Source organism: Bombina bombina, chromosome 5 (assembly GCF_027579735.1).
Source record: "Bombina bombina isolate aBomBom1 chromosome 5, aBomBom1.pri, whole genome shotgun sequence".
NCBI classification, from domain to species: Eukaryota; Metazoa; Chordata; class Amphibia; order Anura; family Bombinatoridae; genus Bombina; species Bombina bombina.
This window is the reverse complement of record NC_069503.1, coordinates 396002377-396029182: the sequence shown is the minus strand read 5'-3', so window position 1 is coordinate 396029182 and position 26806 is coordinate 396002377. Positions and strand designations below refer to the sequence as shown.

At 39.9% G+C, this 26806-nt stretch overlaps 1 protein-coding gene across 3 annotated transcripts in view; it reads right to left on the bottom strand.

The window, feature by feature from the left end:
* NR1D2 (nuclear receptor subfamily 1 group D member 2) overlaps positions 1-26806 on the bottom strand; it is a 127611-nt gene that overhangs the window by 61266 nt on the left and 39539 nt on the right. For 2 of the 3 annotated variants that reach the window (XM_053714231.1, XM_053714230.1), the window contains exon 7: positions 3343-3553. The exons of the other annotated variant lie outside the window; for it this stretch is intronic. In XM_053714231.1, coding sequence (XP_053570206.1) covers positions 3343-3553 — 211 coding nt within the window. The remainder of the gene's footprint in view (positions 1-3342; positions 3554-26806) is intronic. 3 annotated transcript variants of the gene reach the window in all.

The window sequence follows — 26806 nt, the reverse complement described above, 5'->3', positions numbered from 1 at the left end:
CTCCACTGCCGGAGCATGCTCAGTTGTAGATGTCTGAGATGAAAACGAGCACCTCTTCGTTTGTCAAAAACCACTTAGGCCCACCGGAGCCCAGGACCTTGCTGTCTATCCGATCTGGATGATACTGCGCGGCTGAGCGCACGAAATTAGGGCCCCTCTAGCCCGACTGAGACCCGCATGGGTAGCAAAAAGAAACAAACATGTCGTTCCAAATAAAGTATTAAGCCATGTGCCCCTCTTACATACACCGCAATTACCAAGTGTAACTTCATTAAAAAACACTGCACTCCCTCAGGCTAGTGATAATGAAATGAAATGATAATAACAGCCCTTAAGCAAACCGCATCTCCCAGCGTCTAGCCCACACTGAATATACCTTAAAGATATATTTAGACATATTTAGCAATCAATATAAAGGGAATTCCAGGTACACCATTCCCATACATATAGTGCATACTGATATAGTGCATACTGATTACCCCTCCCCAGATAGGGAATAATGTCAGCCTGTTCTGATGCATCAAGTCTCCCCAGAAACAAATGACTGAACATACCTCAATGCTGCTTGTAGCATGACACTGTTCTCTACACTGAAGATATTTCTTTTACACTACCTTCAACTGCTCTGTGGGAACCAGAAGGATCATAGGTAAAGTTTGCTAAGATCATCAACATCAGGGCATAAAAATAAGATGTCTCCACTCCTCTTTAAGTGACTGACGATTTCTCCCTGAGAAAAATAGTACTCACTGGCACCATTTTAAAATAAAACATTTCTTGATTGAAGAATTTAAACTAACACCTCACTTTACCTCTTCCTATCACTAACACAGGCAAAGAGAATGACTGTGGGGGGAGGGAAGGGAGGAGCTATATATATATATATATATATATATATACATACAGCTCTGTTGTGGTGCTCTTTGCCACTTCCTGCTAAATAGGAGGCGTAATCCCATAAGGATGAAATCCGTGGACTCGTCATATCTTGTAAAAGAAATAAAAATAACAAGATGGGGCTGTAAGTATCTTATAAGCAAAAGTATATGTAAGCTGTCCATAAGCACACCTAACACTGTTGTTCTAAAATACCTATGTTAATTAAACATCTCCTTGCCCTGCTGTCTGGGCACTTGGCTCCCATATCTAGTTGAGCAAGTTTTTTTTTAGAAAAACGAGCAAGTTTAAAATGAAAAGCCTATATTATAATTGCTCCCTTTTAAAGTGAATGTAAAGTTGAATGAATGAGTGCCCGGTTTTTAAAAATACTATTAAAAACAGCGGCACTTTCATTCATTAAAATTTACATTGCAGCGTTATTTTTAAATACTTCCCTTTTTCTTTGGGAAACGCAGACCGGCGATTTTCCACCCGCAGCTTCTCTGTACTTAGCACAGCAAAGACGAAACTGGCTTCCTCCAATCATGGCGAGCACTCCGAGGCATTCAGCTCGTCAGGCCACGCAACGATTGGAGGAAGCCGGTTTCGTTATTGATATTCTAAGTACAGCATGAGAAGCGGGCGGAGGATCACTGGTCTGGGTTTCCTAAAGAAAAAGGTAAGTTTTTAAAAATAAAAAGCTTCAATGTAAATTTTAATGAATGAATGAAAGTGCCCTTTTTAATAGTATTTTTACAATTTACATTCACTTTAACACTGATGCTGTATTATACGCATGATGAAAGCCCTCCATGTTCATATGCTCTTTAAATTAAATATATTATGTGTTAGAGGTGAAAAGTGCCTGTCCCTAGGCTCTATATAAAAATATACATAGTAAAATCTATTTAGGAAAAGTGCCCAATCCATAGCTGAGTGTGTCCACATAAAGGATTAAAATTATACTTACCTTTTAGACACTTTTCAACTTAAAGCAGACATACAAACCAGTACTAAAATATATCAGCAGAGGAAATGGAATAGGAGTAAAATGTTGATCTGTAAAGGGAGGCAGAAGATGAATCCCTGCGACCGAATTTACAGAGAGCCCATGAAGAAAATTCCTGTGAGGCGAAAACATGGTGACATGAGGCAGTACTCCCTTCACTTACCTCTGTCAAGCACTGTACTCTAAGGGGGACCGGGCTTCAATATGCTATGAAACGCCTTTCACTGAAGAAATCAAGCACATCATGGCAGTTAAAAACTGAGGTATGTGTGAGGGGTATTTATAGGCTTTTGAGGTTTGGGAAACTGCCTCCTCCTGGTAGGAATGTATATCCCATACGTAACAGCTTGTGGACTCTCGCCACCTATATGAAAGAAATGTGTGGAACTTTCTCAACTAAGAATCTGAAGCCACAACACTTCTCCTGGGAGGTAAAGATAATACTGGCTTATCAGGGAGGTGGGAAGGATTGAGTACTCTTGGACATTTTGGGAATCTTTGCCTCCCCCTAGTGGTCAGGAGTTGAATCCCAAAACTAAAGGACTTGAGGACGCTCACCACTTTACAAAAGAAATGAGGATAACAGAATATAGATGATGGGGCAAGGGTGGAAAGATGGAAGGATATAGATAGGAGAATATGAAGACAGAAAGAGGAGGAGGAATGAAATAGATGCAGTTATCCTAGGTTGTCTCGGTCATCAGTTCCTTATACCTCCAGCCTTGCAAGTATGAGTAAGCCTGCTTCCCTGGTCTTCAGTGTCACAGTCACTTCCTTTCAGGCACAAATAAGTCTATTGTGCTTGTAAAGTACACACTAGAATTATTTTTAAGTTTTTGAACTGGTCAAGAAGATAAAATAAAATTGGTCTCAAGCACAGATGTAGCCAGTTAAACAAGGGTCGGACATGCTAAATATATTAGAAAGCTGAATAGAGATATTTATGAGCAAATAGAGAGCAGAAATGTTTGTAATAAGTTGGGAGATAATTTCAATCAATAATATTCTTACAAATGTCTATGTACAGATAAAAAATAATGCATCCATACTAATAGGCATTGTACAAACAGAACTGCAGTCCAAATGGCCATGTAAAATTGCACAGAACAGAAGTTGCTTCCAGGAAGAATCAAGATGTTTTGGTAGAGAATTGTTTAATAAGCTGGTTTGGTTTGTATCATGAAGTTATATTAGTGATACCAGTTTCATATTGTATTAGTTTAGGTGAGATTTATTCACAATTGTTTTTAAAGAACTTGCACATTTGCAGGCAGTAACCTTTTGTGCACAAGAAGTCTGTGCAAGTTAAAGTTTACTAGCTCACAAGTTACAATGCCATTTGGACTTGCAGTGAATATTTATTGCTACATGAACAAAGTGGATGAAGACAATGCTGTTTAACATGGTCAGGACACAGATGATGAAAGTTATAGATATAAACTTTCTTTCCTTACCAGCAGATACCAGAACAACTGCTGTAAATAAACTCATTTCTTCCTCACTAAGTTGCAGCGCATTGAGTTTTTCACTAAATTCAAAGACAGAGTTCAGCAGATCCCCAGCTCCCATAGAGCGTAACTCATCCACACTGTACTTCTTTCCACTAAGAAAGGTGACAGTACGCTCCTTTGCGTCAAAAAGTGACGCAAAACGTACCATCAGCACCTGGTAAAAGAAAAAGAAATGATAGTAACACATATTTTTCTTTTCTAAATAATAGTAAAAAAAAGATGCTTTTGATTACTTTTAGATAAAAAGTATGCATTTGTACAGTGGACCGTTTATTATGAGGCTGTAATGGAAAGCAAGTACATTTCCCAGATTTGCCCTGTAAACTGCAACACCTGCAGAAAAGTCAGTACATCTAATAAATAGTATCACAGAGAGGCATATGGTACTTAAAGGGACATAATACTCATATGCTAAATCACTTGAAACTGATGCAGTATAACTGTAAAAAGCTGACAGTAAAATATCACCTGAGCATCTCTATGTAAAAAAGGAAGATATTTAACCTCAGAATTTCCTCAGCTCAGCTGAGTAAGTTCTGTGTAAAATGTTATACTCAGCTGCTGCCCAGCTGCAGGTAAAAAAAAATAATGAAGAAATAAACAGCAGCCAATCAGCATCAGCAGTGCTGAGGTCATGAACTCTTTTACTGTGAACTCATGAGATTTGACTTAATTAATTTGTAAACTTCCTTACACTGAATAGGGAAATAAGATGAGAGTGCACGAGGCTCAACCCTTCGGCTGTCCCGGGACAGACATACTGATATGCTGCTTAGAAGTCCTTTACAATGGGATGTGGCTACTGAGGAACTTTTGAGGTAAAATATCTTTCTTTTTTACATAGAGATGTTCAGGTGTTATTTTCTAGTCAGCTTTTTACAGCTATGCTGCATCACTTTCAAGTGTTTAAACATTTGGGTATTATGGCCCTTAAAGAAAAATAAAGCAAAGTGTTTTAAACAATAGTCCATACTACTGATGTAACAGTACACACAATACACTATACTAAAATGTTATACCCACACAGTATACTATTGCTGGCTTCACTTTTACAATTATTTTGAATGAGTTTGTTATTATTTGTCATATTCAAATCTTATAAGAATTTAATAGTATCCGAGACAACCTGTTACTTGCTTGCGTTTGAGTAATCTTATTTAGTTTATATTAAAACTGTGTGTGCCACTATTTTAGCCCAGTAACTGTACAGTAGTATACAAAAGTGTAAAATGGATCACTAAGATATTAAAGTTAAACTGCACTCATTATTGCATCTAAATGGGTCATTTTATGTATAACTTGTCCAGCTGTTCCTGTGCTGAAAAATATAACGGCTAGATTTAGAGTTTTGCGGCCAAAGGGGTGCGTTAGCTACGCATGTTTTTTTCCCCCCGCACCTTTTAAATAACGCAGGTATTTAGAGTTCTCTGAAGGGCTGCGTTAGGCTCCAAAAAGGGAGCGTAGAGCATAATTTACCGTCACTTCAACTCTCAATACCAGTGTTGCTTACGGTAGCGGCCAGCTTGAAAAACGTACTCGTGCACGATTCCCCCATAGGAAACAATGGGGCAGTTTGAGCTGCAAAAAAACCTAACACCTGCAAAAAAGCAGCGTTAAGCTCCTAACGCAGCCCCATTGTTTCCTATGGGGAAACACTTCCTTTTTTTTTAATCTTTTATTTATCAGATTTTTTTCAACATACAGCAAAAAAAAAAAAAAAAAAAAAATGAATATAAATATTGTAAACAATATTTGATGGAGACGCAGCTCCTATGACATCAATAATAACAAAAATACATAACAAATTTTTTCAACCTAGCTCTAAAAATAAAAAATGAAGCATGAGTATCACAGAAAAAAAATTTTTTTGATGGAGACACAACCCCTACAACATCAGCAGTTTTAAAGGAGACACAGCTCCTATTCCACCTCTTCAACCAAAAAACATACCTCAACTGAGGGTTATAAACCATAAATCCTAATCCACGTAAGGAGGAAAAAAAAATAATAATAACAATTTCTCTCTTTCTCCACCACCACCCCCACCCGACACTCCCCACCAGGCCGCTCCAACCAGCTGTGCGGAAAGACATTTAATAAGGTCAATTCCGCAAAACTCACTGATCATAAGAAGGGGGAGAGAATCAATTTTTGCGACGAAGTGGGATAAGATAGTATAACAGGAGACCACTTCCACAAAAATTTCTTAATTCTTTTCTCTGTGGCATCATATAAGTGATACGATTCAAATACTATTTGATCTTGCAATATTTTAAAAACCATAGCTAGCCCAAAACTATTCTTTGCTTTCCAATTTTTCAGTATACAATGTCTAACTGCTAATATAATTGTATTTAAACTATTTATGGTATTACAATTAATAGCATCATTTGGAGGGCAGAGAAAGATGATATCTACCGCAGATAAACCTATTATTACTTTGTATAATTTATTAAACCAAAAAATAATTTTCAACCAGAGTTGTCTAACTTTGGGGCATGTCCAGAACATATGAATTAAATCCGCCCTACCATGCGCACATCGCGGACATAGATTAGCCGAAAAAGGATAAAACTTAGATATTTTCCATGGTGAAAGATAGAAATTATTAATCAATTTCATGTGAGATTCTTTCCAAGATATTGGTACTTTACACTTGGACATGGACTTAAAGCTCTGATTAATTGTTTCATGCTCCACTAAAGGTTACAAAGGCCCAGGTTTTACATAAGTTATCCTTAATAAACTGGCTCTGTTTATTGAGCATAATATCATACAACAGAGAAATTGACGCATCTCCTGCAGTAAATTTTTGTATACATAGCTTAATATCCGGCCACGCCGTTATGCTAGGGGCACGCCATTTCTGCACTGTAATAAAGTGTCGGATTTGAAAGTAAGCAAATAAGCCAGACCTGGGAATCCCATATTTACTAAAAATATCTTCTGCTGATATTTGGTAATTCTCATCCAGTATTTGTTTTACAAATTGCAAGCCTCTTCCAGCCCAATCTTTAAATATGTTTTGGTATAACCCCGGAAGGAAACTTGGATTACCTAAAATAGGTAGAAATTCAGAAAAGGAAAAAACAGAATTTATGCTTACCTGATAAATTACTTTCTCCAACGGTGTGTCCGTTCCACGGCGTCATACTTACTTGTGGGATATTCTCTTCCCCAACAGGAAATGGCAAAGAGCCCAGCAAAGCTGGTCATATGATCCCTCCTAGGCTCCGCCTACCCCAGTCATTCGACCGACGTACAGGAGGAAATATGCATAGGAGAAACCATATGATACCGTGGTGACTGTAGTTAGAGAAAATAATTCATCAGACCTGATTAAAAAAACCAGGGCGGGCCGTGGACCGGACACACCGTTGGAGAAAGTAATTTATCAGGTAAGCATAAATTCTGTTTTCTCCAACATAGGTGTGTCCGGTCCACGGCGTCATCCTTACTTGTGGGAACCAATACCAAAGCTTTAGGACACGGATGAAGGGAGGGAGCAAATCAGGTCACCTAAATGGAAGGCACCACGGCTTGCAAAACCTTTCTCCCAAAAATAGCCTCTGAAGAAGCAAAAGTATCAAATTTGTAAAATTTGGCAAAAGTGTGCAGTGAAGACCAAGTCGCTGCCTTACATATCTGGTCAACAGAAGCCTCGTTCTTGAAGGCCCATGTGGAAGCCACAGCCCTAGTGGAGTGAGCTGTGATTCTTTCAGGAGGCTGCCGTCCGGCAGTCTCATATGCCAAACGGATAATGCTTTTAAGCCAAAAAGAAAGAGAGCTAGAAGTTGCTTTTTGACCTCTCCTTTTACCAGAATAAACCACAAACAAAGAAGAAGTTTGTCTGAAATCTTTAGTGGCCTCTAAATAGAATTTTAGAGCATGGACTACGTCCAAATTGTGTAACAAACGTTCCTTCTTTGAAACTGGATTCGGGCACAAAGAAGGTACAACTATCTCCTGGTTAATATTCTTGTTGGAAACAACTTTCGGAAGAAAACCAGGCTTAGTACGCAAAACCACCTTATCTGCATGGAACACCAGATAGGGCGGAGAACACTGCAGAGCAGATAACTCAGAAACTCTTCTAGCAGAAGAAATTGCAACCAAAAACAGAACTTTCCAAGATAATAACTTAATATCTACGGAATGTAAGGGTTCAAACGGAACCCCTTGAAGAACTGAAAGAACTAGATTAAGACTCCAGGGAGGAGTCAAAGGTCTGTAAACAGGCTTGATTCTAACCAGAGCCTGAACAAACGCTTGAACGTCTGGCACAGCTGCCAGCCTTTTGTGAAGTAAAACAGATAACGCAGAAATCTGTCCCTTCAGAGAACTTGCAGATAATCCCTTCTCCAAACCCTCTTGAAGAAAGGATAAAATCCTAGGAATTTTTATCTTGTTCCATGGGAATCCTTTAGATTCACACCTATAGATTTTTTTTTTTCATATCTTATGGTAAATTTTCCTAGTTACAGGCTTTCTAGCCTGAATCAGAGTATCTATTACAGAATCTGAAAACCCACGCTTTGATAAAATCAAGCGTTCAATCTCCAAGCAGTCAGTTGGAGAGAAACCAGATTCGGATGTTCGAATGGACCTTGAACAAGAAGGTCCTGTCTCAAAGGTAGCTTCCATGGTGGAGCCGATGACATATTCACCAGGTCTGCATACCAAGTCCTGCGTGGCCACGCAGGAGCTATCAAGATTACCGAAGCCCTCTCCTGGTTGATCCTGGCTACCAGCCTGGGAATGAGAGGAAACGGTGGGAAAACATAAGCTAGGTTGAAGGTCCAAGGTGCTACTAGTGCATCTACTAGAGTCGCCTTGGGATCCCTGGATCTGGACCCGTAACAAGGAACCTTGAAGTTCTGACGAGACGCCATCAGATCCATGTCTGGAATGCCCCATAATTGAGTTATTTGGGCAAAGATTTCCGGGTGGAGTTCTCACTCCCCCGGATGGAATGTCTGACGACTCAGAAAATCCGCTTCCCAATTTTCCACTCCTGGGATGTGGATTGCAGACAAGTGGCAGGAGTGATCCTCCGCCCATTGAATTATCTTGGTCACTTCCTCCATCGCCAGGGAACTCCTTGTTCCCCCCTGATGGTTGATATATGCAACTGTCGTCATGTTGTCTGATTGAAACCTTATGAATTTGGCCTTTGCTAGATGAGGCCAAGCTTTGAGAGCATTGAATATCGCTCTCAGTTCCAGAATGTTTATCGGGAGAAGAGATTCTTCCCGAGACCATAGACCCTGAGCTTTCAGGGGTTCCCAGACCGCGCCCCAGCCCACCAGACTGGCGTCGGTCGTGACAATGACCCACTCTGGTCTGCGGAAGCTCATTCCCTGTGACAGGTTGTCCAGGATTAGCCACCAACGGAGTGAATCTCTGGTCCTTTGATCTACTTGAATCGTCGGAGACAAGTCTGTATAATCCCCATTCCACTGTCTGAGCATGCACAGTTGTAATGGTCTTAGATGAATTCGTGCAAAAGGAACTATGTCCATTGCTGCAACCATCAATCCTATTACTTCCATGCACTGCGCTATGGAAGGACGAAGAACAGAATGAAGAACTTGACAAGAGCTTAGAAGTTTTGATTTTCTGACCTCTGTCAGAAAAATTCTCATTTCTAAGGAGTCTATTATTGTTCCCAAGAAGGGAACTCTTGTTGACGGGGAAAGAGAACTTTTTTCTATGTTTACTTTCCATCCGTGAGATCTGAGAAAGGCTAAGACGATGTCCGTATGAGCCTTTGCTCTTGACAGAGACGACGCTTGAATCAGGATGTCGTCCAAGTACGGTACTACTGCAATGCCCCTTGGTCTTAGAACCGCTAGAAGGGACCCTAGTACCTTTGTGAAAATTCTCGGAGCAGTGGCTAATCCGAATGGAAGTGCCACAAACTGGTAATGCTTGTCCAGAAAAGCGAACCTTAGGAACTGATGATGTTCCTTGTGGATAGGAATATGGAGGTACGCATCCTTTAAATCCACCGTGGTCATAAATTGACCTTCCTGGATGGTAGGAAGGATCGTTCGAATGGTTTCCATTTTGAACGATGGAACCCTGAGAAATTTGTTTAGGATCTTGAGATCTAGAATTGGTCTGAACGTTCCCTCTTTTTTGGGAACTATGAACAGGTTGGAGTAAAACCCCATCCCTTGTTCTCTTATTGGAACTGGATGAATTACTCCCATCCTTAACAGGTCTTCTACACAATGTAAGAATGCCTGTCTTTTTATTTGGTTTGAAGATAATTGAGACCTGTGGAACCTTCCCCTTGGGGGTAGTTCCTTGAATTCCAGGAGATAACCTTGGGAAACTATTTCTAGTGCCCAAGGATCCTGAACATCTCTTGCCCAGGCCTGAGCAAAGAGAGAAAGTCTGCCCCCCACCAGATCCGGTCCCGGATCGGGGGCCATCCCTTCATGCTGTTTTGGTAGCAGTGGCAGGCTTCTTGGCCTGCTTACCCTTGTTCCAGCCTTGCATCGGTCTCCAGGCTGGTTTGGGTTGAGAAGTATTACCCTCTTGCTTAGAGGATGTAGAAGTAGAGGCTGGTCCGTTTCTGCGAAAGGGACGAAAATTAGGCTTATTTCTAGCCTTAAAAGACCTATCCTGAGGAAGGGCGTGGCCCTTTCCTCCGGTGATGTCTGAAATAATCTCTTTCAAATCAGGACCAAACAGTGTTTTGCCCTTGAAAGGGATGTTAAGCAATTTTGTCTTGGAAGACACATCCGCTGACCAAGACTTTAGCCAGAGCGCTCTGCGCGCCACGATAGCAAACCCTGAATTTTTCGCCGCTAATCTCGCTAATTGCAAAGCGGCATCTAGAATAAAAGAGTTAGCCAATTTGAGTGCATGAACTCTGTCCATAATCTCCTCATACGAAGATTCTTTATCGAGCGACTTTTCTAGTTCTTCGAACCAGAAACACGCTGCCGTAGTGACAGGAACAATGCATGAAATTGGTTGAAGAAGGTAACCTTGCTGAACAAACATTTTTTTAAGCAAACCCTCTAATTTTTTATCCATAGGATCTTTAAAAGCACAACTATCTTCTATGGGAATAGTAGTGCGTTTGTTTAGAGTAGAGACCGCCCCCTCGACCTTAGGGACTGTCTGCCATAAGTCCTTTCTGGGGTCGACTATAGGAAATAATTTCTTAAATATAGGGAGAGGCACAAAAGGTATGCCGGGCCTTTCCCATTCCTTGTTTACTATGTCCGCCACCCGCTTGGGTATAGGAAAAACATCGGGGGGCACCGGAACCTCTAGGAACTTGTCCATCTTACATAATTTCTCTGGAATGACCAAATTGTCACAATCATCCAGAGTAGATAATACCGCCTTAAGCAGTGCGCGGAGATGTTCTAATTTAAATTTAAATGTTACAACATCAGGTTCAGCTTGTTGAGAAATTTTCCCTGAATCTGAAATTTCTCCCTCAGACAAAACCTCCCTCCTGGCCCCTTCAGATTGGTGTGAGGGTGTGTCAGAAGCGTTATCATCAGCGTCCTCTTGCTCTTCAGTGTTTAAAACAGAGCAATCGCGCTTTCTTTGATAAGTAGGCATTTTAGATAAAATATTTGCAATAGAATTATCCATAACAGCCGTTAATTGTTGCATAGTAATAAGTATTGGCGCACTAGATGTACTAGGGGCCTCTTGTGTGGGCAAAACTGGTGTAGACACAGAAGGGGGTGATGCAGTACCATGCTTACTCCCCTCATCTGAAGAATCATCTTGGGCACTAATATTATCTGTGGCATCATTGTCCCTACTTTGTTTGGACACCATGTCACAATTATCACATATATTTAAATGGGGAGACACATTGGCTTTCATACATATAGAACATCGTTTATCTGATGGTTCAGACATGTTAAACAGGCTTAAACTTGTCAACAAAGCACAAAAAACGTTTTAAAATAAAACCGTTACTGTCACTTTAAATTTTAAACAGAACACACTTTATTACTGAATATGCGAAAAAGTATGAAGCAATTGTTCAAAATTCACCAAAATGTCTTAAAGCCTTAAAAGTATTGCACACCAAATTTGAAAGCTTTAACCCTTAAAATAACGGATCCGGAGCCGTTTTTACATTTAACCCCTATACAGTCCCAGGAATCTGCTTTGCTGAGACCCAACCAAGCCCAGAGGGGAATACGATACCAAATGACGCCTTCTATAAGCTTTTTCAGTGGATCTTAGCTCCTCACACATGCATCTGCATGCCTTGCCTTCCAAAAACAACTGCGCATTAGTGGCGCGAAAATGAGGCTCTGCCTATGACTAGAGAAGGCCCCCATCTGAAAAAGGTGTCCATACAGTGCCTGCCGTTTTTTAACAACAATCCCCAAGATTATAATAACTATAAAGCGCTATAATCTGTCAAATATGCTTAGCAAGTAATCGTTTTAGCCCAGAAAAATGTCTACCAGTTTTTTAAGCCCTTATAAAGCCTTTATTCTTATACTTAATCTAAGAAAATGGCTTACCGGTCCCCATAGGGAAAATGACAGCCTTCCATCATTACCAAGTCGTGTTAGAAATGTGGCCATCATACCTCAGGCAGAAAAGTCTGCCAACTGCTTCCCCCAACTGAAGTTACTTCATCTCAACAGTCCTGTGTGGAAACAGCAATCGATTTTAGTAACGTTTGCTAAAATCATCTTCCTCTCACAAACAGAAATCTTCTTCTCTTTTCTGTTTCAGAGTAAATAGTACATACCAGCACTATTTTAAAATAACAAACACTTGATTGAAGAATAAAAACTACATTTAAACACCAAAAAACTCTTAGCCATCTCCGTGGAGATGTTGCCTGTGCAACGGCAAAGAGAATGACTGGGGTAGGCGGAGCCTAGGAGGGATCATATGACCAGCTTTGCTGGGCTCTTTGCCATTTCCTGTTGGGGAAGAGAATATCCCACAAGTAAGGATGACGCCGTGGACCGGACACACCTATGTTGGAGAAATCCAGGTCTAAAGCTGTACAGAATTTATGCCAAGCATATACAATATTTTTAATAGAAATGAGACAGCTAATATTCTGCGGCAACTTCTGTATTGAAGAGTGTATAATGGCCTTTAAAGAGAATGGGGCAATTAAAAAAGTTTCAATCTCTTCAGATGATACTAAGCTGGATCCTGCGAGCCAATCTATCGCTATTTTAACCATAGCGGCTAGATTATAAAGTTTAAGATTGGGCAATGCTAATCCTGCTACGTCCACCTTTTGCATTAATTTTCCCAAAGCAATTCGAGGCTTTTTATTATTCCAAATAAATTTGGAAAATAAAGCATTAATTAATTTCAAATCCTTATTTAGGATAAATAAAGGGAGATTGTGCAATGGGTACAGCAAGCGAGGAAAAATAATAGATTTAATTAAATTAACACGCGCTGTCAGGGACAATGGGAATACTGCCCAGAGATGTAAGTCTGAACTGATTTTTTGAAAAAGTGGCTCATAGTTAGCTTTATACCAAAAGCTGTGTTTTTATGCAGAACTAACCCTAAGTATTTAATCGCGTCACCTTGCTTAAATGGAATATTAGGTACTACTATCTGAGCATTATTTAAACACATTAATTCACTCTTTTCTAAATTTATCCTATACCCTGAGAAGGAACTAAAGATTTTCAGAATTTGAAGGAACGCTGGTATAGAATGTTGTATATTAACCAAAAATACTAGCACGTCATCTGCATATAATAGCGTTTTAAGAAACTGTGTACCAACTGGGACTCCAGATAGAACTTCTCTAAAACGAATTGCAAGGGGTTCCAGTGCGATATTAAACAGTAGCAGAGACAGGGGACACCCCTGTCTAGTCCCTCTTTGCAAAGTTATTTTAGGAGATATCATCCCATTAACCAGGATAAAAGATATAGGATTATGATATAATCTGCGAATAAATTGTACAAATTCCCCTTTAAATCCAAAATGGTCTAGTGCCCGAAATAAATACTCCCATACAATTGAGTCAAACGCTTTGACAGCATCCAAAGAGAGAATAGCAACATCCTGCCATAAAGGTTCCTGTTTATCCTTATCTACATACCAAGCATAATCCAAAATATTAACCAATTTACAGATATTTTTGGATGGATTCCTATCTGCCATAAATCCGGTTTGATCTGGATGGATAATTTTATGCAGACAGGTAGGCAACCTAGATGCAATAATAGACATTAATATTTTATATGAGAAAAAGATGTGATGCCCGCGCTGTATTAGTTCTATTAAGTGACGTATAAATATAAATGTATGTATAAATACATAAATAAATCCCGTATAAATACATATATGGGCTGTTTTTTGCCCCACAACTGTATACTCCGCAGAAGAAAGGCGCAGAATATAAACTCTTTTTACCTGATTAATATTTTATAGTCTATATTTAAGACTGAAATTGGCCTATATGAGGCTGGATCTTCCGCATTTTTATCCTTCTTTAGGATAAGAGAAATATTTGGTGCAGAGAAATAATTTGAGATAGGACTCTGTGTGCAGAAATAAGAATTAAAAAGTTTTTCTAATATCAAGAGTACATCATTGTTTACACATCTATAAAATTCCGCAGGGAATCCATCCGGACCTGCTGCTTTGTTCAGCTTTAGATTATCTATTGCTTTACTAATTTCTTCCACAGAAATCGGGGCATTAATTATAATTAGATCATCACAGGATATTTTAGGTACCTTTATCATATTCCAAAACATATCTTGCTTCCCGTTATCTATTTCAATTCCGGTATAGAGCTGTTGATAATAGGTATGAAAAGTTTCTACAATTCCCTTAGTCTCAGTAAGTCTGCCTTTATCTGTCTGAACAGCTAGAATAAGGTTTTTTTTTTTCTCGCTTTAGTCAATCTAGCCAGATATTTTGCGGAACAACCATGCACCCCTCTAAAATAAAGATTAATCTTTGTTTCTTCTTCTACTAGTTTTTGTTTTAGAAGGAGATCTCTTTCCTTTCTATTGTCTCTATATTTTCCCCAATTAGCCACTGTCGGGTTTAAATAGTATTTTCTATAGGAATTCTTAACTTGATTTATAATTTGAATTTCTCGCGCTCTATTCTTTTTCTTTCCTATACTCACATATGACTGGATCTCTCCCCGCAAAACCGCTTTAAAGGCTTCCCAGAAAATTTCTGGTTTACAAAGGTAATTTAGATTCTCATTATAATACTGCTGCCACGATATTTCTAAGAAATTGACAAATTTAGAGTTAGTGTATAAATGGCGGGGAAAAATAAATCTCGGTACTTTACACTTTTCTTTATTACCTGAGGGAAATGTTAATGAGACAATAGCATGATCTGAGACACAAATATCTCCCATCGCACTCTCTAGATCCTGTAAAACTAGTGTTTCCGAAATTAAAAAGAAATCTATTCTAGAGAAGGTACAATGTGCTTTTGATTCACATGAATACGAGACTACATCAGGATTTTTAAACCGCCATACATCCACTAATTTCAACTTTGAGCAAAATTGTCTTAAAAATTTAGCATTTCTATTATGGCTCATTCTATTTTTTTTAAAAAATCTATCTAACTCTGGACAAAGAGTTGCATTAAAATCCCCTCCTAGTATCAAATTCTCAGAAACAAAAGGAAATAACTTCAGTTTTATTCCTTCCCAGAAAACAATCGAAAACTCATTTGGAGCATATATATTGCATATAACCATTTTAATATTTTTCAGTTGTATCTGAAGAAGAATAAATCTGGCTGCCGGGTCTATTTCTACATTAATTAATTTATAATCTAATTCTTTATGAAAAAGAATAGCGACCCCACATTTTCTATATAACCCGGACGTGGAGATAACTTCCCCCACCCATTTTATTTTTAATTTTGCTGCTTCTTGCTCATTAAGATGAGTCTCCTGCAGGAGAACCATATCCGGTTTATAACTAGCTAATGTTTTGATAACTAATTTACGCTTAATGGGGGAAGTTATCCCCCCACGTTCCAAGATAAAATTTTAAGTCCTTCGCTCATCTAATAAACACCCATATAGCACTGCCCATGGGGAGGCCGGGGAGGGACACCCGCCAGGGGCGGATAGGGTGAGAGGGGGAGGAGGGAGAGCGAGAGAACAAAAAAAAAAAAAAAAAAAAAAAAAAGAATAAAAACACATAAAATGCAAAAATAACAACTTCACTACTTCTGTTTATCATAAAGTACCTATTATTTAAACCAGACTCCAAATAGTACACACCTTTTCCTTATATGTATTCTAAAAGTTACCCAGTCTCTATATATTTTTTGACTTCTTCCGCCTTATCAAAGACATATCTGGCACCTTTATCTTCTACAATTATACGTGCCGGATAGACCAGGCGAGCTTTTACCCCCTTATTTATCAGTTGCGTACAATATGGGGCCATTAATTTTCTCTTTGAGGAGGTCTCAAAGGAGAAGTCCTGAAACAACAGAATCCTGCTCTTTCCAAAGATAGGAGGATCATTTTTTTTAAATAATTTCAATATTTCAATCTTATCTTGGAATTTCAGTAATTTGAAAACACAGATTCTGTTTTTTGAGACTCCAATCCCGGGAAGAATTCTTTGGGCCCAACCTATGAGCTCTCTCTATTGCCAATGGTAACAACTGGGGGGACATCCCTAATGCTTGTGCTAAAGTAATTGAGGTGAATTTCATTAGATCATCATACTCTGGTATCTCTGGCAGGCCCACTATCCTAATATTATTACGCGATCCTCAAGATCCTCCAGGCGTATCTGCATACTTTTAATTTTAGTTTCTTGTTTCTGGATTAGATCTTCATGTATATGGGTTACATCCTCTATATCAGAGATTCTAGTTTCGGCCTCTGTTAGTCTGGACGCAAACTGCCTTACTTCAGAGGATAGCGTGACTAATTCAGAAGAGATAGTCCCTAGCTCTTTCTTTATCCCTTCAAATTGTGGAGAAAATATCTCTGTTAACTGCGAAATCAATATTTGTGGGTCAAACAGCATTTTATTAGATTCTGTTACACTGTCTATACTGGTATCCATCATTTTACTTTTGTCTTTTGCTTTTACAGGCATTTTGGGTGAATTAGATTTCACCTGCGTGATAAATTTTTCCATTAAAGGGATACTAAACTCATTTTTTTTCTTTCATGATTCAGATAGAGCATGAGATTTTAAGCAACTTTCAAATTTACTCCTATTATCAATTTTTCTTTGTTCTCATGCTATCTTGATTTGAAAAAGCAGTACTGTAAGCTTTAGAGCCAGCCCATTTTTTTTTCAGCATCTGGGTAGCACTTGCCGATTTGTGGCTAAATGTAGCAAACCAATTAGCAAGCGCTACCCAGGTGCTGAACTAAAAATTGTCTGGCTCCTAACCTTTCATTACTGCTTTTTCAAATCAAGATAACATGAGAACAAAGAAAAATTGATAATAGGAGTAAATTAGAAAGTTACTTAAAATTGCATGCTCTATCTGAATCATGAAAGAAAAAAATTGAGGTTAGTATCCCTTTAAGGATAGTGCAAAGAAAATAAATCAAGTGTACATTATCAGGTATAAACCTGCAAAAAACATAAATCGTGAACAGCGGATAAAGACCTATATGTGACTATTTTTTCCTTTCTCTCCTCCTGTCCTTTTTCCCTTTTTTTCTTTTTTCCCCTTTTGTTCCTTTTTTTTTTTTTTGCAACCACAATTGCAATTTGATGAGATCCACGATCTATCTCTGTGACCCTTTTTTTGGGCCATTATTGGTGCTATTATTCTTGGTTGGCACTTGCGCTATGTGACAGTGTGTATTACTACTCTTTTTGCTTGGTATGGCCTAACTTTTGGGCTCCTTATGAGTTTAGTTCCTATTGCCACATAACGAAGTACCATCACTAGATAGCCACTTTGCTATAGTCTCATGTCTATGTGTAATTGATTTTATTTTGCTTTGAATATATATATATTGTTATCTATTGACCAAGTGTTTCTAGGTTCTTAAGTGAGGTGCATATATACATATTCTCTATTTTATTTTCTTGCAATTTGTGAAGAGCACCGCTGAACAGTTCTGGCTTCTCTGGGTTTAATTCATTTTAATTTTGGTGACCCATATGTTTATGCCATTTTTCTTTCTGTTGGGCTGTGCTCTTTTCTAAATTATTTTCTGGTTACATTTCAGTCCGTGTTTCCGACCTCTTTGGCTTCTCTACTAAACTTGTTTATATTTTGTGGTTGCTTAGCAACCTAGCTTTTTCGCTGTAGACTGGTGTTTTGATACAATAATGCGGTCATTATGCTGGGTTCAACTATCACCTTGTAAGTTTCACCTTGCTATTTTATTTTATATGATCTGTACTGTTTTTGATCATGCAGCAGAATATCAATACAATTGTTGTTTAGCAGTCACATTACCACACCCCCCCTTGTGTGCCATCCCTACTCTGACAGTTCAGTTTTGTTTGCTTGGTTCCCTTGGTAACCGCCCGGTCGTGCACACTAGGAGCGGCGTTAATGACACTGCAGTGGATTACATATGTGACTAACTTTTCTTTCTCCACTAGCGATTTGACAGGATGTTATTTTAGTTTAGATTTGCGATCTGTTTATTATCTTTTGGTCCGTTTCTTTGTAGTCCCTTACACGTTGCCATGGATGATGACGTCACTCGTTCTGGGAGGCGCATCTACCGTGGAGAGCGTGGGCACATTTGTTTGGTGATGGTTATAAGCACAGCTGGTGGTAAGTTTTTGTAACTTTGTAAGTCTGAGGACGGGCTAATTTATGCCCGAAAACGTTCTCAATTAAGGTGACCATAATACAAGACATTTGGAATGCTTCATGTTTACACGCTATTGTTTTTTTGATATAGCACCCAAGGCTGATATGGACTAAATCTGGAGTGCACTTTGCCCTATATTAATATATATATATATTAATATATATATATATATATATATATATATATATATATATATATATATATATATATATATATATATACACACATACACACAGATACAGTATCCCACAAAAGTGAGTACAACCCTCACATTTTTGTAAATATTTTATTATATCTTTTCATGTGACAACACTAACGCCTAGATTTAGAGTTTTGCGGCCAAAGGGGTGCGTTAGCTAAGCTGGCTTTTTTCTGGCCGCACCTTTTAAATACTGCTGGTATTTAGAGTTCACAGAATGGCTGCGTTAGGCTCCAAAAAAGGAGCATAGAGCATATTTACCGCAACTTCAACTCTCGATACCAGCGGTGCTTACGGACGCGACCAGCTTCTAAAACGTGCTCGTGCACGATATCCCCATAGAAAACAATGGGGCTGTTTGAGCTGAAAAAAACCTAACACCTGCAAAAAGCCGCGTTCAGCTCCTAACGCAGCACCATTGTTTTCTATGGGGAAACACTTCCTACGTCTGCACCTAACACTCTAACATGTACCCCGAGTCTAAACACCCCTAACCTTACACTTATTAACCCCTATTCTGCCGCCCCCTCTATCGCTGACACCTGCATATTTTTTTTAACCCCTAATCTGCCGCTCCGTAAACCGCCGCTACTTACATTATCCCTATGTACCCCTAATCTGCTGCCCCTAACAATGCCGACCCCTATATTATATTTATTAACCCCTAATCTGCCCCCCACAACGTTGCCTCCACCTGCCTACACTTATTAACCCCTAATCTGCTGTCCGTCCACACGCCGCCGCTACTATAATAAAGCTATTAACCCCTAATCCACCTCACTCCCGCCTCAATAACCCTATAATAAATAGTAGGAAAGTCAGAAATTGCCCAAGCACCGAGGGTGTAGCAAAACTTGTTTGCAGGTGTGCCAACTATTGGACCTGCACCAAGGTCCCAAGAAAACAGTCCAAAAATAATAGTATAGCTGCACCACCAATTGTATTAAAACATCATGTTTTTATTTAGCCACTTTAAAACAGACAACGTTTCGGACCCATGTCCTTATTCATGTCTAACATTCAACTCTAAAAACAAACCTTATAAAGGCCGTAGCACCATCAACCACACCTATTTTCACCTGTGTTCACTTAATACAAAATACATTTTATTTTTGTGTTACTTAATGCCATCTAGTGGCCATCATTAACATCTCTTGTTGCATTATCATACTTTTTCAGCAAAGGACATAAAGAGAACAAAAACTTTTTCAGCATTGTTAATTATACATCAGGTTAATATACTCAGTATAGAAAAAGAATAAATATAAACTTATTATCTTTATTCATTGTATTGCAATGTATCTTTTTCATAAAAAAACATAAAAAAGACATTTTTGCTTTTTCTTAACTCTCTTTGGACATTGCTAATTCAAATATCTTTTGACAAAAGGCCAATCCTCATTATTTCCCTTCCAATTAGATCATATTAAATGATCATCTTAAAAAGAGAATAATTCTTGGAGTTGATAAACACTTCTCAAACATGTCCTTCAACAAAGGATATAGAAACAAAAAGGTCAACCCAAAAATAATTCTCTCCTTTATAAAAATTCAAGTTTCCAAATCCCTCCACATAATCAGCCTTAAATTAGGGAAAATATTGACTACTAGTCCTAAAGCCCGTTCACACGGGCCATTTTTTGCAGTACAGTGGTCCCACCCCTGGCGTTCTCTCCCTCCCACTCTCTTTTGCTTTCTCTCTCTCCTCCCTCTCTTTTGCACTCTCTCCCCCTATCTCTCTCTCGCTCCCCTCTCTCTCTCTCCCCTCTCTCTCTCTCTCCCCTCTCTCTATCTCACCCCTCTCTCTCTCTCTCTATTTCACCCCTCTCTCTCTCTCTCTCTCTCTCTCCCCCCTCTATCTCTCTCTCTCCCCCTCTCTCGCCTCCTCTCTCTGTCTCTCTCCTCTCTCTCTCTCTCCCCTCTATCTCTCTCTCTCTCCCCCCCTCTCTCGCCTCTCTCTTTCTCTCTCCTCTCTCTCCTCTCTCTCTCTCCCCTCTATCTCTCTCTCTATCCCCCCCTCTCTCTCTCTCCCCTCTCTCTCTCTCCCCCCTCTCTCTCTCTCCCCTCTCTCTCTCTCTGTCTCTCTCCTCTCGCTCTCTCCCCTCTATCTCTCTCTCTCCCCCCTCTCTCTCTCTCCCCTCTCTCTCTCCCCTCTCTCTCTCTCTCTCCTCTTTCTCCCCCTCTCTCTCTCCCCCCTCTGTCTCTCCTCTCTCTCTCTCTTGTCCCTCTCTCTCTCCCCCCCTCTCTCTCTCCCCCCCTCTCTCTCTCCCCTCTCTCTCTCCCCCCTCTGTCTCTCTCTCTCTCACCCCTCTGTCTCTCTCACTCCCCTCTCTCTCTCTCTCTCTCTCCCCTCTGTCTCTCTCACTCCCCTCTCTCTCTATCTCCCCCCTCTCTCTTTTTCTGTCCACATCTCCCCTCTTTCTCTCTCCCCTCTCTCTCTATCTCTCTCCCTCTGTCTCTCTCTCCCTCTCCCCCCTCCTCTCTCTCCCCCCCCCCCTCTCTCTCTCTCCCCCCTCTCTCTCTCTCCCCCCTCTCTCTCATTCTCTCTCTCATTCTCTCTCCCCCCCCTCTCTCCACATCTCCCCCCTCTCTCCACATCTCTCCCCTCTCTCCACATCTCCCCCCTCTCTCCACATCTCCCCACATCTCTCCACATCTCCCCCCTCACTCCACATCTCCCCCCTCTCTCCACATCTCCCCCCTCTCTCCACATCTCCCCACATCTCTCCACATCTCCCCCCTCACTCCACATCTCCCCCCTCTCTCCACATCTCCCCACATCTCTCCACATCTCTCCCCTCTCTCCACATCTCCCCCTCTCTCCACATCTCCCCCCTTTCTCCACATCTCCCCACATCTCTCCCCTCTCTCCACATCTCCCCCCTCTCTCCACATCTCCCCCCTCTCCCCACATCTTCCCCCTCACTCCCCACATCTCTCCACCCTCTCTTGAGCTGTTTGAGCTCTCTCCACGGCCCTTCACGGGCCTTCACGCTAGGCTCCGCCCCCTTCACGGGCCTTCGCGTTAGGCTCCGCCCCCTTCACGCTCGGTCACGCCCACTTCTGCTCGGCGCAGTTGGCAGAACAGTTAGAGACTTAGGCCAGGTGTGTTTGTCCTCGTGCTGTCTCTACTGCGCATGACAGCTTCGGACAAACACACTTGGCCTTTTATAGTATAGGATATGAATTAAAATTCAAAAATATGAAAAAAAAAAACCTTTCAACAAAAGATACCCAAAGAACAGAGTAAATACAACCATCCGTATCCCTGAAATTTTAAACCCAAGACTTTTTATGAAAAAACTTGTCAGTAAAACTGCTATCAAGAACCTAATCATCCATACTTACTGACACACACTCCAATCCATTTCCCTATTCATTCCATTGGGTGTCATAGTCCCCAGTTCATGAATCTAGTACAATAATAAATAGTATTAACCCCTAATCTGCCCTCCCTAACATCGCCGACACCTAACTTCAAGTATTAACCCCTAATCTGCCGATCGGAGCTCACCGCTACTCTAATAAATTTTTTAACCCCTAAAGCTAATTTTAACCCTAACCCTAACACCCCCCTAAGTTAAATATAATTTTATTCTAACGAAATAAATTAACTCTTATTAAATAAATTATTCCTATTTAAATCTAAATACTTACCTGTAAAATAAACCCTAATATAGCTACAACATAAATTATAATTATATTATAGCTATTTTAGGATTAATATTTATTTTACAGGCAACTTTGTACTTATTTTAACCAGGTACAATAGCTATTAAATAGTTAAGAACTATTTAATAGCTAAAATAGTTAAAATAATTACAAAATTACCTGTAAAATAAATCGTAACCTAAGTTACAATTAACTGAGCAAAGAAAGAGGAAGGGACCTCTCAGAATATTCCTACCTTAATTCCGATTGGCTGATAGAATCCTATCAGCCAATCGGAATTCGAGGGACGCCATCTTGGATGACGTCATTTAAAGGAACCGTCATTCGGCGAGTAGGCGTCGGTTGAAGAGGATGTTCCGCGTCGGCTTGGAAGAAGATGGCTCCGCTCCAGAAGAAAGAAGATTGAAGATGCGGCTTGATAGAAGACTTCATCCCGATGATGGACTTCCGACTTCAGCCCGATGATGGATTTCTTCAGCCGCCGCTTGGATCCAGACTTCAGCCCGAGGATGGACGTCACTCTTCAGCCCCCCGCTTGGGCTTGGATCAACACTTCCGAGGACCGATCGTTGAACCTGGTATGGTGAAGATAAGGTAGGAAGATCTTCAGGGGCTTAGTGTTAGGTTTATTTAAGGGGGGTTTGGGTTAGATTAGGGGTATGTGGGTGGTGGGTTGTAATGTTGGGGGGGGGTATTGTATGTGGGTTTTTTTACAGGCAAAAGAGCTGAATTCTTTGGGGCATGCCGCGCAAAGGGCCCTGTTCAGGGCTGGTAAGGTAAAAGAGGTTTGAACTTTTTTAATTTAGAATAGGGTAGGACATTTTTTTATTTTGGGGGGCTTTATTATTTTATTAGGGGGCTTAGAGTAGGTGTAATATTTTTCTAATGTTTGTAAATATTTTTTTATTTTTTGTAACTTAGTTCTTTTTTATTTTTTGTACTTTAGTTAGTTTATTTCATTGTAATTATTTGTAGATATTGTATTTAATTAATGTATTGATAGTGTAGTGTTAGGTTTAATTGTAGATAATTGTAGGTATTTTATTTAATTAATTTATTGATAGTGTAGTGTTAGGTTTAATTGTAGATATTGTATTTAATTAATTTATTGATAGTGTAGTGTTAGGTTTAATTGTAACTTAGGTTAGGATTTATTTTACAGGTAATTTTGTAATTATTTTAGCTATTAAATAGTTCTTAACTATTTAATAGCTATTGTACCTGGTTAAAATAAATACAAAGTTGCCTGTAAAATAAATATTAATCCTAAAATAGCTATAATATAATTATAATTTATATTGTAGCTATATTAGGGTTTATTTTACAGGTAAGTATTTAGATTTAAATATGAATAATTTATTTAATAAGAGTTAATTTATTTCGTTAGAATAAAATTATATTTACGTTAGGGGGGTGTTAGGGTTAGGGTTAAAATTAGCTTTATGGGTTAAAAAATGTATTAGAGTAGCGGTGAGCTCCGATCGGCAGATTAGGGGTTAATACTATTTATTATAGGGTTATTGAGGCGGATTAGGGGTTAATAACTTTATTATAATAGCGGTGCTGTCCGCTCGGCAGATTAGGGGTTAATAAGTGTAGGCAGGTGGAGGCGACGTTGTGGGGGGCAGATTAGGGGTTAATAAATATAATATAGGGGTCGGCGGTGTTAGGGGCAGCAGATTAGGGGTACATAGCTATAATGTAGCTGGCGGTGGCGTGCGGACGGCAGATTAGGGGTTAATAAGTGTAGGTAGCTGGCGGCGACGTTGTGGGGGGCAGATTAGGGGTTAATAAATATAATATAGGGGTCGGCGGTGTTAGGGGCAGCAGATTAGGGGTACATAGGGATAACGTAGTTGGCGGCAGTGTACGGAGAGGAAGATTAGGGGTTAAAAAATTTTTATAGAGTGGCGGCGATGTGGGGGGGGGCCTCGGTTTAGGGGTACATAGGTAGTTTATGGGTGTTAGTGTACTTTAGAGCACAGTAGTTAAGAGCTTTATAAACCGGCGTTAGCTCGGAAAGCTCTTAACTACTGACTTTTTTTCTGCGGCTGGAGTTTTGTCGTTAGATTTCTAACTCTCACTTCAGCCACGACTCTAAATACCGGAGTTAGAAAGATCCCATTGAAAAGATAGGATACGCAATTGACGTAAGGGGATCTGCGGTATGGAAAAGTGAGCGTTAGACCCTTTCCTGACTGACTCCAAATACCGGCGGTAGCCTAAAACCAGCGTTAGGAGCCTCTAACGCTGGTTTTGACGGGTACCGCCCAACTCTAAATCTAGGCCTAAGGAAATGACACTTTGCTACAATGTAAAGTAGTCAGTGTACAGCCTGTATACCAATGTAAATTTGCTGTTCCCTCAAAATAACTCAAGACACAGCCATTAATGTCTAAACCGTTGGCAACAAAAGTTAGTACACCCCAAAGTGGAAATGTCCAAATTGGGGCCAATTAGCCATTTTCTCTGCCCGCTGTCATGTGACTCGTTAGTGTTACAAGGTCTCAGGTGTGAATGGGGAGCAGGTGTGTTAAATTTGGTGTTATCGCTCTCACACTCTCTCATACTGGTCACAGGAAGTTCAACATGGCACCTCATGGCAAAGATCTCTCTGAGGATCTGAAAAAAAGAATTGTTGCTCTACATAAAGATGGCCTAGGCTATAAGAAGATTGCCAAGACCCTGAAACTGAGCTGCAGCACGGTAGGTAAGACCATACAGCGGTTTCACAGGACAGGTTCCACTCAGAACAGGCCTTGCCATGGTTGACCAAAGAAGTTGAGTGCACATGCTCAGCATCATATTCAGAGGTTGTCTTTGGGAAATATACGTATGAGTGCTGCCAGCATTGCTGCAGAGGTTGAAGGGGTGGGGGGTCAGCCTGTCAGTGCTCAGACCATACGCCGCACACACCATCAAATTTGTCTGCATGGCTGTCGTCCCAGAAGGAAGCCTCTTCGAATGATGATGCACAAGAAAGCCCGCAAACATTTTGCTGAAGACAAGCAGACTAAGGATATGGATTACTAGAACCATGTCCTGTGGACTGATGAGACCAAGATAAAAACTTATTTGGTTCAGATGGTGTCAAGCGTGTTTGGCGGCAACCAGGTGAGGAGTACAAAGACAAGTGTGTCTTGCCTACAGTCAAGCATAGTGGTGGAAGTGTCATGGTCTGGGCCTGCATGACTGCTGCCTGCACTGGGGAGCTACAGTTCATTGAGGAAACCATAAATGCAACATGTACTGTGACATACTGAAGCAGAGCATGATCCCCTCCCTTCGGAAACTGGGCCGCAGGGCAGTATTCCAACATGATAACAACCCCAAACACACCTCCAAGACGACCACTGCCTTGCTAAAGAAGCTGAGGGTAAAGGTGATGGACTGGCCAAGCATGTCTCTAGACCTAAACCCTATTGAGCATCTGTGGGGCATCCTCAAACGGAAGGTGGGGGAGTGCAAGGTCTCTAACATCCACCAGCTCCGTAATGTCGTCATGGAGGAGTGGAAGAGGACTCCAGTGGAAACCTGTGAAGCTCTGGTGAACTCCATGCCCAAGAGGGTTGAGGCAGTGCTGGAAAATAATGGTGGCCACACAAAATATTGACACTTTGGGCCCAATTTGGACATTTACACTTAGGGGTGTACTCACTTTTGTTGCCAACAGTTTAGACATTAATGGCTGTGTGTTGAGCTATTTTGAGGGGACAGCAAATTTACATTGTTATACAGGCTGCACACTTACTACTTTACATTGTAGCACAGTGTCATTTCTTCAGTGTTTTCACATGAAAGATATAAGAAAATATTTACAAAAATGTGAGGGGTGTACTCACTTTTGTGGGATACTATATATATATATATATATATATATATATATATATATATATAAAATGAAACAGGTATCTCCATGGATCAACAGTTTGCTATTCTGTTAATAGTAATTATTATATCCCTGTAAATCCTGCTTTGCCAAATAAAGGATCAAGTCCTTTATAAACAAATCAGCTAATTGCTTATATGGGCCCTGTATATATTTATTTAATGTAGTAATACCCCTTGGACATTTGCAGTGTAAATAATTGCAACCCTTCCAGCCTATCTTTATAATGCAAATCTTCCATAGCCCTTATTTATTTATTTTGTAGCTTTAAGGGACATGAAACACAAAACTTTTCTTTCATGATTTTGAGTGTACAATTTTAAACACGTTTCCAATTTACTTCTATTATCTAATTTGCTTTGTTATCTTTGTTTCCTTTGTTGAAAAGCATACCTAGGTAGACTCAGGAGCTAGCTGCTGATTGGTGGTTGCACATATATACGTCTTATCATTGCCTTACTGATGTGATTGGCTAGCTTCAGGTAGTGCATTGCTGCTCCTCCAATAACGGATACCAAGAGAATGAAATTGATAATAGAAGTATAAATAGGAAAGTTGTTTACAATTGTATGTTCTATCTGAATCATGAAATACAAATTTTGTGTTTCATGTCCCTATAAGCGGTGCTCAAATTATAATTGCACCATGATAATGTTTTTTGGCTTCAAATTTAAAATGGACTATATTAATAACTACTATACACTACCATGGAACATCTTTTTCATATAGTATAAAGCAAAGGCTGAATCAAGTGAAGGGGGCATTTTATGATGAAAGCAGTTCATGTGCAACATTAGTAGTAATTATTCATTTAATTTAGACACAATTACAGCAGAAATTTAGAAAGGAAGTTCCAAAG